General features: G+C 50.4%; 1 protein-coding gene across 1 annotated transcript in view; it reads left to right on the top strand.

The window, feature by feature from the left end:
* Positions 1-5246, top strand: part of RTN4RL1 (reticulon 4 receptor like 1) — a 23272-nt gene extending 18026 nt beyond the window's left edge. The window contains exon 3 of the mRNA XM_017742952.1: positions 2035-5246. Coding sequence (XP_017598441.1) covers positions 2035-3468 — 1434 coding nt within the window. The 3' untranslated portion in view covers positions 3469-5246. The remainder of the gene's footprint in view (positions 1-2034) is intronic.
* Positions 5247-12220: the final 6974 nt, after the last annotated feature.

Raw genomic sequence — 12220 nt, forward strand, 5'->3', positions numbered from 1 at the left:
TTCCAACCTGCTGCGTGTAGCTGGGAGATGGTTTATTGATTCAGACCCTTGTGATTTGGTATTTGCAATAACAGACTCTGCATGTGGGAGATCGTCACAGCACTTGTGCCTGGCAGGGTTTTACTAATAAACATCAGACCTATGGAAGGTGCCGTACTCCGGTGTCACCGAGGTAAGATGGGGGACGTGGAGCCGTCCCACCTTGGCAAAGCACATCCTCGAGTTAAAAAAACCAGCAGAATATATCTGCACGCATTGCTTTGTCTCTTCCACCGTAGGATAATCACAATATCCTCAGGATACCACAGTTTCCCAGGCTGTGAGTGGCAGCCAGGGCTCCCGTTTTGGCAGGGAGTGCTGGGTGCTCAGCACGATGCTCCCACTAGCGCAGCCCCTCGCTCATCGTGCAAAGGCACGACAGCGAAGCCAAAATGCTACGGCGGTGACTTGGAGAACATTCCTTTTCCTACACAGCCGTAGGAGTTGTCGCGAATTAAGCGTTCCCGACTCACCAGCCCTTTTTGGCAGTGGCGCAGGGATGAGACATCCCTCCTGGTAGCCCGTGCTTCGTTTCTGAAGGGCAGCACCTGGAAGTCGTCCCCCTCATTCCCATTCCAAGGCTCCATCCGATGCTTTGGGCAGCACTGCTATTTTTTTCCTATTAACCGCCCAGTCGGCGATGACTGCCTCTTACTGGTGATTTATGAAGAGTCTGAATAACCCAGTTTATCTAAAATATGTGGCAACTTTGCCTTGAAAGGATGGGTCCAGATGGACGGGTCACCTGCTGTTAACTAAACGACAGTAGATCTCCATACCAGGCAAAAGGCAACAGCAACCACGCAGTTACATTTCAAACACAATTAATAAGAAAACAGTGAGGTTTCTGTGCCTCCAACTCGTATTAGGCTGTAGGCACTGAAAAGAGGGACTGTAAAAGCCCAAGGGGTCCATGCTCTTGGACTAGCTGGTGATAACGACGTGGAGTAATTAGAGATGAACTCCACTTCCACTCTCGTTTTTCAGATTATTACAAGCTGAGTAGGACTCGTGGGCAGGATGGCACCGGCAGCTGTGCGCTGCTCCTCTGTTACTCCTTTTCCCCATGAAGTCCAGAGGCAGAATTCATTAGACATGAGCAAATTTTGCGTGTAAGAGGAAAAAGCCAAATCTAGGAGGAAAATCTGAATGAGAAATGACAAGTCTGGTGCGATGAGTCTGAAAAGCCACTCGGCGCAGAAGGAATAGCCTGAAAGCAAGCCTGGTGTGAGGAGTGGGAGCGAGACGGGAGCGGGACGGCGAAACCGGAGCTCTGAGAGCTGAGCAGAGGGAGGGGATGATTCCTGCCTCGCTCTCTGCTTCTCTGCTGCGAGAAAGCCCCAGTCACAGGCACACACTGCAGCATCAGAGGATGCAATATGCTTTGCCACAGGACATCCATTTAAAAATATGTCTGAGCATCCCACTTCCAAACGGAGTTTTCAGCTCAGTCTTTTCCACCAACTGCTGACAACATATTTCCCTGCAAATCACTTGGGTTTCGGGGTGGATGGTGGTGTCTAACAACCGTAGTGAAAGGAGATGGCGGGGATGGGTCTGTGCCTTTGGGGGAGTGGGATGCACTGCACACGTGTGATTTTAGGTGGTTCGCTGGGAATTGCTGAATCTGTGCAGCTTTTCCTCTCCGATATGTGCAAGCGATTTAACAGATGCGTTACAGGAGGGGGGTGGGCACCTGCGAGGGTTTGAATTTCCTCTGTTTGCTCTCACATCGCGGCGTTTCCTTGCCTGCAGGCAAGGGGCTCCGCTGCCTGCACTGCCAGCGTGAATTCTCGCCGAGAAAGTTTCTCCTGCCTGTTCCGGGCTGGGAACACAACCAGCTGCCTGTTGCAGGCAGGGAGAGGAGGCTGGGAGTACTCCATACATCACGTTTTAGCTGCCGTGGGTGATGAGCCTACTCATCACAGCCGCGTGGGTAATTCATGAGCAGAGAGGAGGGCTGAGCTAATTGGGGGCGTTTTTCACCCGGAATAGTCTCCACAGCAGCGATGGGTGGGCGGGAGGTGCCCGGTTCCCGCTGACGCCGCTCTCCCCTCTCTCCGCACAGGGGGGTTTGCGGAGCTGCTGCTGGTGCTGCTGGGGCTGAAGGTGCCCGGTGCCCTGGGCTGCCCCACCGACTGCGTGTGCTACCCCTCCCCGATGACCGTCAGCTGCCAGGCTCACAACTTCGTCACCATCCCCGAGGGCATCCCCGAGGACAGCGAGAGGATCTTCCTCCAGAACAACCAGATCACCTTGCTGCTGCGGGGCCACTTCAGCCCCTCCATGGTCACCCTCTGGATCTACTCCAACAACATCACCTTCATCGACCCCAACACCTTCGACGGGTTCGTCAACCTGGAAGAGCTGGACCTGGGGGACAACCGCTACTTAAGGGCTTTAGCTGCAGACACTTTCCAAGGGCTGGTGAAACTCCACGCCTTGTATCTGTACAAGTGCGGGCTGAGCTCCCTCCCCAGCGGGATATTTGGTGGCCTCCACAACCTGCAATACCTTTACCTGCAAGACAACCACATCGAGTTCCTTCAGGATGATATTTTTGTTGACTTGGTTAACCTCAGCCATCTTTTTCTCCATGGAAACAAGCTCTGGAGCCTCCATCAGAACACATTCAGGGGACTAATAAACCTGGATCGGCTGCTCATCCATCAAAATCAGCTGCAGTGGATTCATAGGCGGGCTTTTCATGACCTCCGAAGATTGACCACCCTTTTCCTGTTCAATAACAGCCTCTCGGAGCTGCAGGGGGACTGCCTGGCCCACCTGGGAGCCCTGGAGTTTCTCAGGCTGAATGGGAACCCATGGAGTTGCGACTGCAAAGCCCGTTCCCTCTGGGAATGGCTGCACAGGTTCAGAGGCTCCAGCTCCAGTGTCATCTGCGAGTTCCCCGAGCAGATGCACGGCAAGGACCTCAAGGTGCTAAGAGCAGAAGACTTTAGGAACTGTTCGGGGTCCGAGTCGCTCCATCAGATGAAAACACACACCTTCTCTACAGCGGACAGAGGAGCCTCCAAATCCCACCACCCTCACCACTCCTCCAAGGAGAAGGGGAAGGAGCGAGGGGCTGAGAACAGTTTGCACAGCAACCAGCCCGGCCCCCCCGGCTCCCGGCCGGGCTACCGCAAACCCGGCAAGAACTGCACCAGCCACAAAAGCCGTAACCGAACCTCCAAGCCGGTGTCCTTGGGGCCACGCAAAAACGGGCAGGAGGTCCCAGACTATGTGCCTGATTATCAGCACAAATACAGCTTTGGGGCCATGCCCACGCTGTCCCCCAAGCGCAAGGGTAAGTGCACCCGGCGGACGCCCATCCGTGCCCCCAGTGGGGTCCAGCAGGCCGCCGGCTGCCCGGGGCTCAGGGCATCGCTCCTGGTTTTTATGGTGGTGTTGGTGGCCATCATCCGCTGAGCCCCACCCCCGGCCGCGGACGGAGCGGAGCTGTACTGCCACCAATCTACAAAGGACCAGAGTTTCTTTTCTTCTTCTTTTTTTGTACGTGGCTCAGCGTTGGCCTGGCGAAGGGAAGAACGTTGTCTCGGCTTCTGACGGTTGTGTCCGTGCCCGGCCGGACTGTGCCGAGCGCAGCGGGAGCGGATTAAAAGGCATTATCACACCTTGTCACAAACAAGCCTAACCGAGCACCTACAACAACAACAACAAATAAAAGCCAACCTTACAAAAAGCAGATAACAGGGACGGTAACCAATTAGTCGGTGACAACAACCGGACAAATGGACTGTATCCATGCTCTTGTGAAATCCCGTTCGTTTGAGAGCGCTCCGAACGACCCCTCCAATTACCGAAAGGAACATAATTGCTGTAAAAACCATCACCGATTAAGCCTACACTGTTTCTCTCTGAAAGTGAGTGCAAGGACACTGATACCGAGGTAATAAGGACATTTGGTTCTCCCACGTTTTAGCCCTTTTGGCTCCAAACCCAGAGGCCAAAGTTGGCTGGGAATCTCTTAGAAGACAATCTCAAACCCCTGGATATCTCAGGCATTACAGCAGAACAGGGCTTGCCTGCTGGGCTTGGAGTAGCCAACAACCAAAGGAAAAACTGATTAGAGGTGGAATTAAACAAAAACAAAACAAAACAAAAAAACAAACAAAAAACCAAACCCAAACAAACCCAACACATAAAGAAATGAGGTACCTGCAGGAGGTGTGTTTTTTGTAACCATGTCCACACATCTGAGAAAAAAACCCCAACAAATACACAGGCTCCCCCTCTTCCCCTCAATTATCCATATGTATGTCTTACAATGTTTATAAACTATATGGAAACTGTATCTTCAGAACTAAGGATTGTATTATTGAATTTATAGCAGACCAGTATATGATTTTTTCTTTTTTTTCCTTGAGAAAACAAACCGGCAGCAGTGCCTACAGATGCTGAAAGCCATCGGGCGGGCTCAGTACGCATGGGGGAACCACAGCGGACCAATGTTCTCAGCAATTCAGAGCACTAAACTTTGGGAGGGGTTGGGGGGTGATGCAGCAAAGTCCATACCCAGAGAGTCAAAATTCACCCTTACATCCTAATTTGTGACCGGTGGGGGAGAGAGAGAGAGATTAATTAGCCCAAATAAATAGAGCCATAGAGCTCTGTCTCCGGAGAGCACTCCGAGGCCCCGGGGAGGAAAGGGGCTGTTTTTGGGGCTGGAGGCAGAGAGGGGCTTCCCAGCCGTGGCGGTGGCGTGAGGACCTTTATAGCTGGACTAAGGTTTTCACTGGGGCAGCAAGGAGCAGCTCCCAGGCTGCAGACAGACCTGACAGAGTCAGGAGAGGTTTTGTTTCTTAAAAGGAACAGATTCTGGAAGAGTCAGAGATGGGGGAAACTACAGCTTGTAGAGGACCGGCGAGAAGCGCGGTGCCCGAGGTTTCTGGTCCATGGCAGGAGAGAGAAATCCGTGGTCCAAGAGAGCTGTACAAAGGGGGTGGTGGGGAGGTGGAGGAGAGGGAGAAGGGCATCCTGTTCCCCTCTTCCTGGGTTCAACCATGTGCTGGAGGGATGTGTTTGGTGGTCGGGGGCACGGCAGAGCCGGCAGCCCACGGGCTTGGGGAGGTGCTGCCCAAATTCTGCAGTTGATGTGAATTCCCTGTCAGCGTGGATATGTGAGACCAAACAGACACTGAAGTTAATGGAAACAAGGGAAATAAAAGTGATCTTGGACAAGAAAAGGCTTCTGTTCTTTCCATCTCTCTCAGTGGTGGTATTTCGAGGCCGTGACTCCTGTGTGGGGCTGGAAATCCCAAAGGAAACAGCTGGAGTTTTCCATCAGACACACAATTAGCTCCAGGAAGAACGGGCCAGCTAGGGAAATCTGCTCTCCCAACCACTTTGGGGAAGTGGAGAGGGTATTTACACAGTGGAAGATCCCTTGGAGGTATCTGGAAATGAAAAGGGAAACTCCCACTGTAAAGAGAAGCAGAAAATTCCCTGATGCACTTGTGTTTATGAGCAGCTGGATGGTGGGAGCAGGAAGCTGGAGGGGCATGGCCTTCTCTGTCTGTCTTGCAAGCAAGGAAGGCCAGAGGCTCGGATGCTTCTCTTTTAAACGCCCTTCTTGGGGAATAGCAAGAGTAGTTCTGGGGGGAGGAAGGAAGAGGTTACTTCATCAAGCCCTCTGCCTTCCAGCTCCTACCCAAACTTTTCTGTCTACAGGGCTCTAAAGCTCCACTAAAGGGATGTCCAATGCAGCCAGAACAAATAATCCGTGATCTGAAATAGCTCCCTCATGTCCTACTCTCTATAACCAATAGCAACTGAATGAGTCTGGCACTGTCCCTCAGAAGTGGAGAATGTTGTTATGTTGGTTATTTCGTTTCATACTCTGGAAATCAAAGCTCTCAGTGGGAGAATGAAGAAGAGAAGCACTTTATTAATTTTTTTTTAAGTCTGCACGTAACTCCTGTAATATAGGAGCGAAATGTCAGCACAGGAGATGCTAATGTTTTATAAATGATTTGGGTGCAGCAGGCACGGTGGATAGTCTTTGAGATGAATTATATTAGAACAGACTACACCTGGCTCAAAACCATAATTGTATTTTTAGTATCTTTTCCTTTAACATGTAGGAAAAATAAAGGCAACTCCATGGTGTATTACAAGCCTTGTCAATCAAGTTCTCTAACTCCTAGTGATAAAGGGAACTGTTTAAAAACCAGAAGGGAGACATGATACACTGCTAAATAGGAGATGTCACTTGACACAAGGTTGTGGTTTAACCTGGCAGGCAGCTGAACACCACATGGCCATGCTGGAATGGGGGAGAGGATTGGGGAAAATACAAGTGACATTCATGGCTTGAGATAAGGCTGGTTTAATAGGACAGAAATGGGAGAAATAATAATAATAACAACAATAGAATTAGAATATGCAAAGCAAGTGATGCACAACACAGTTGCTCACCACCTGCTGATGCCCAGCCAGTCCCTTAGCAGTGGCCCTCAGTTTATATACTGGCCATGATTCCATTTGGTCTAGGATATCCCTTTGGCCAGCTGGGATCAGCTGGCCCTTCCCAGCTTCTTGTGCCCCACAGCATCCTCAGAGGAGAGGAAAAGTCCTTGGCTCAGGGCAAACACTGCTGAGCAACAACTAAAAATCCCTGTGTTATCAACATTATTCTCATCCCAAACCCAAACCACAGCTCCCAGGAAGAAAATCAACTAACTCAACCCAAACCAGGACACACGGATTCCTGATATTCCTCCTGCCTCCTCCTTAGCTGCCATCCCTCCCCTCTCCCATCCTTCTTCCATGACCACAGCTCTTTGAGGATAAACTAAATTTTTATGGCATGCTCTGACACTGCGCCTCGATAACGAACTTCACAGCTGCGTGGTTCAGCTCACCACGGCCCCAGGTTCACGCTCGTGTGTCTTTTCCCCAGCTCCTTCCTACAGCATGTCTTCATGCATTTTGAATGTTGCTCTGAGGCCCGGCAGAAACTCCCCTCTCCTCTGAAGCAGCAGCTCTCCAGCAGAGCAGACATAGGTACAACCCTGACTTGCCAGAGATTGTCTGGTTCAGGCTGGAGAGAAGTTGGAGAAATCTGGGATCTCGTTAGAAGTGCTCCCAAGGTGTCTGACAGGGGTAAAGTGCTGAACCCCAAAGTGGTGGGAAGCACCGTGGCCACTTTGAGGTGCTGCTGGGCTGGAATGATGGGCTGAGGCCAACAGAGTAAGGATCAACAAGGCCACGTGGCAGGTCCTGCACTTGGGTCACAACAACCCCATGCAGCACTACAGGCTTGGGGCAGTGTCTGGAGAGGTGCCCAGTGGGAAAGAACCTGGAAGTGCTGGTCAACAGTGGCTGAACATGAGCCCAGGTGTGCCCAGGTGGGAAAGAAGGCCAATGGCACCTGGCTTAGAGTCCCCATCCCTGGAGTGATTTAACAGACCTGTGGATGTGGCACTTGGGGACATGGTTTACTGGTGGCTTTGGCTGTGTTAACAGTTGGACTCTATGATCTCAGAGGTCTTTTCCAACCTAAATGATTCCGTCATTCTATAAATTCTAAACCCTTCCATGCTCCTATCGCAAGCTCGTCCTTTGGATGTGCCCTGATCCTGTTTCGGGGTGGGGGCTTACAGGCCCTTTTGCCTGGGCAGACACTGCCAATGGCTCAGCTGTGAGCTCCAGACACCTCCCCTGGGAAAAGCATCACCTGAGCCTTTATTTGCTCATCAGTCTCCCTTTCCTTTAGTGTTCTCCAGTCTGTGCTGCTCTGGAAGATGGGACAAGTCCCTGTCACTATGGCTGCTCTCCCCTTCCTTCCATCAGCGAGCTTTAACGCTCTGACTTTGGGCTGTTCATGCAAATCCTTTCCATTAAAAAAAATAAACACCAGAGAACCCAGAAGAGACCCCAGACTGTGCCTCTGGAAACTCACTCCTGGCGACAGAATCCCGTTTCCTGAGTCGGAGCCAATTTTCTCTCCTTTGTACCACTTTTCCACAGTTTCATCCCATAATTGCTAATATGGAGCTTTTCGTACATGCTTTGAAATCAGAAACCACGCAACACTGCATCTCTTTTATCCTCCCAGGCAGGATGAAAAACCAAACACCTCTTGGATACTGAGAATAAATTTTTAGTTTATCAGCCTAAACCAACACCACGAGACTACAGTTTCTCCCGTGTTCCCCATCGCTCCCCAGACCACACTTGTGCCCCCCCTGCACCAATTCCAAATTGTTTCCTTTGTCTCAGAAAGTTGCTTTGTGACACATCCCCCTTCAGAGTGGAACAAAAGCACCACTTCACATTTCTTGCAGCTAAGTAACACTTTTTGCAGTCCTTCAAGTTTATCCTTCCCTAAATCCTCTGCCCGTGTATTCTTTCCCTGTCTTAGCCTCAACCACTCCCCCAGGAATGCTTCCCAAGACCCCATTTCCCATTAGCAAGATTATTTCCCTTTTCATCACTATCTCCTTGAGGTCCTGGCACCATCCCCTGTCCCCCCCTTACCACATCCAGCAGCCCCCAAGCTCACCCCTGCTTTGGAGAAACACGAGATACTGACACCAGTGCGGGTGGGAACAGTGATTCCAGGGATGCTGTTGTATTCCTGACTGCGTTGGAGTTTGTGGGTTACAGATGGAAGCAAAAGCAACTCTTGAAAGCGGGACACAGGTGCTCACGCTTTGCAATGCGTGTTTTTGGGGAAGGTGTCACGCTGACGAGCCAAAAACATCTCTGCCCACATAAAAGCAGCCCCGGGAGCAGCACCCCTCCAGAGTCCCCATGCATGTTCTGTCCTCCCCTTTCCCAGAGAAACAGCCTTCAGCAGGGAGAAGGATGTGTTTTCTCAGTGACCACCTCTCTGGTCCCCACTGAAAAGCAGCCGATTTGGTGAACAAAAGCAGGCATTATAACACAAGCTCCTCGTTACCCAGCTCCCTGCTGGAATGAGCTGCTCACTAAAATCCAGTTTTTCCCCCCACCCTGTGAACACGGGTGAAATTCTCCGCACACCCAGCCACTCTGCAGATGCATCTTTATCTCTCTGCAGGCTCATCCCCACCCTCATCTGCACAACCAAAGTCCTTTCCGGAGCTGCCCCTCCATCCCCTTCCTCCTTTGTGAAAACAGAATCAAAATAACTGTTTAACAAATCAGCCATTACCTTCTCTCATGTCACCAATTCCCCGCTATCATTTCGTAATTGGCCAATTTTCTCTTTTACCTTCTCTCTGCTCTGAATACGTCTCGGGGAGCTCTGATTGTGTGTTAAAATATCCTCCCTAATTCACTGCTCAATATCTCTTTCTGCTCTTCTAATTGCCCTTTTAACTTGCTTCTAATTTTTTTATAAATCTCCTAATCCTCTTCCTGCACAAGTTGTTTACATGCACCGGAGAATGTATATGTATTAGCAGATGTTCCTGGGTAAATAATGCACAAAAGAATATCACTGCTTCACGCAAGCTGCAATTACTGCTTCCCTCAGAATAAGCCCTGTTTAACCCTCCTATTTAGGGCACACGCCCCTGCTCTTGCTGCACATCTCCAGGCTATTTCACTCCTGCTGCAGAGCATTAACGCCACCAGCTCCACCACGGCTCGCTCGCTATCTTCTGGGGGGCAAAAAAAAATAGAATTCAGAAAAGAAAGAAAGAAAGAATCTAAGGATAAAGGGAATGATATAGTTATTCTCCAACAAATTTATTTTTTTTAGGGGGGGAACGCAGCTAGAAGAAACAAAACGAAATAGCTACACAAGTCAAACCCAGCAGCACTACCCCAAGTAATAAACAAATTTGATAGTGTTGGTGCTTTTGATTTATGGACAGCTTCCTGCACTCCCCGCTCGCAGGGAGTCGGCTGTCACAGCCCCGGTGCCGCAGACAGGCACAGGGTCAGGCAGGCGTTGTTTGCCATTTGCTTTGTAAAACACTTCCTAACATCGCTCAAAATTTCCTTCCTCTTTTCCACTTCTCCTCTCCGCTTGTTTGTGGTCTCCTTTTCCCAACGTGCTGCAGCACCCGCCAGATGCTCTGAATCCTGTGTTTTCCAGCTAAAAGGGGGATGCTAAATCATGGGTTTAAAGTTACGGGTCCGGTTTGGATGAAAAGAGTCGAGTTCTCTTCTCTAGAGATCCAGGCAGGAATCAGTGTTTTGCAAGATAACCCTTGCTCCTGCTGAGGGACAAAAGGCATTGCTGGTACCAGGAAGCTTCAGGAGGTGGGGGTTATTTTGTACTTACAGCTGACACTTAGAGAGTGTCAAAATCTAAGTACCAAATCGTGATTAGCAATAACGTCCTGGCCACCAGGACATCTCCGGTGTCTGACACCTCCATCCTGCCAAAACTAGCTCCTGCTACACTCTGCAAGGCTCCAGCACCCACACCGAGCACCCCACCTGCCCCAACCTGCATAGGGGACAGGAGATTTAAACAAATGGAGTGGGAGGAAACCCAAAATCTGATGGAAACAGTGAAAACTCTCCTTCTACTGAAAAGCTGCTCTGCTACAAAGGGTCAAAAGCAAAGCACTTCTATTAAAATACAGAATTGTTCCTATGACAGGCTGAGGATTTCCGAGGCTGTTGTGGAATAATGAAACTCTTGGCTATTTGCTGAATTTCCAGGGAGATTTCCATTTCTCCCCCACATCCATGCACTTTTCTCCCCAGAGAAGCAGATCCCACTCCCAGCAAGGGCTGCCATCCCTAGAGATGGATTTTGTTTGCTTCAATCTGAGCCGCACCAGGTGATCCCTCTCTATCTGGGCAGGTACCACAGTACCCCCAGCTCAGGACTTGGCTGCCCCTTCCCCATTTCTTAGATGAGTTTTAACACCTTTACTTTGAGCCTACCAGCATGACTTGGTTATTTCTTTTTTCCTACAGACCTAGTGAAAGTTCTCTCAGGCCTGATTTCTCAATAGTGCATACAAATTGCTCTCTTTGGAGAAGGTTTTCATCATGATTCCCCCAGTCAATCCTTCTACAGCTAAAAGATCCCATAATCAAAGGTGTTGGCTCCTCACACATCTTCTCTGAGGAAGCGTTTCTGTGTGTTCTGTCTCATGAAGTGCCTTGCATGCCCTCATGTCCTCAGAATAAGCCCTCCTGGAACCCCTCCTGGGAATCACAGACTATCTGTATGATTTTCAGCTCATGCCTTAACCTCACTCTGAAATATAAAAATGTAAAAAATAACAATTTAAGAGAAGAAACAGTGACTCTTTTGGCACCAAAGAATCCTTGGGAGGACCAAATGTGCAAAATCCACTGGCGCACGGCATTGGCTGTTGCCCTTTTCCCAGGAGAATCACGTCCCTTACAACTTTTTCAGGGATCCCTGACAGAAGGAGTCCCTGGGACACTTGTTCCTCTCCAGCTCTCAGTGTTTTCTAAAGGCACAGCTCGGGGAAGCAGCCCAGCAAAGGCGAGCAGAACACGAAGCAGCAAAGCCTCATTGTCGCTGTCACGGGAAGGTTTCTCCACTCTTCCCTGCATCTATTTAGCACGTAGAAAGCAAAAGGAAACAAGAGAACACACACATATGGAGCCCCTGTTAAACCTGAACTAAATATACCACAGGATGTTAACAGCCTGCCTCGACTCCCTGGCACTCCAGCTGGCACAGCAGGACCTCGGCCACCGGCTTCGTTGGGTGGCTGGAAGGGTTTTCTCCGGAGCAAAGATGGGAAACCTCCAAAATCCCCCTCCACACGTGCTGCTGACACAGCACTGCCCTGAAACTTTGGTACCAGCATCCAGAGAGCAGAGAGGCACGGAGCAGCCCTGCCTGACAGCATCTCCTCCTGTGAGGCTCTGTCTCCCTGAGTGGTGGTAGGATCCCCTTCCCACCGGTGGGTGAGGAGCAGAGCTGGGACCAGCCAAGGACATCTGTGTGCGGGAGCTGTGCAGCACACCAAGCCATCAACCGAGTGGCTCTCCGGGAAGGAAGATGGGAATTCTCAAGATTAGAGCAGTGAGAGAGGAGGGAAGGGCTCGGGAGAGGCAGGAGCAGCAGGAAGGAGGACACATGTGCCGGCTGTGTGCAGCCCTGCGAGGGGAAAGGTGGACGTATTTGTCTCGAGAGCTGAGAAATTATTAGAGGCAATTATGTGAGCAGAGTATGTGAAAAGTAATCCCAGCTGCAGGGAGCTGGGGGTGGGGGGGGGGGGACAAATAC

This window comes from Corvus brachyrhynchos, unplaced genomic scaffold (genome assembly GCF_000691975.1).
Source record: "Corvus brachyrhynchos isolate BGI_N302 unplaced genomic scaffold, ASM69197v1 scaffold99, whole genome shotgun sequence".
Taxonomy (NCBI): domain Eukaryota; kingdom Metazoa; phylum Chordata; class Aves; order Passeriformes; family Corvidae; genus Corvus; species Corvus brachyrhynchos.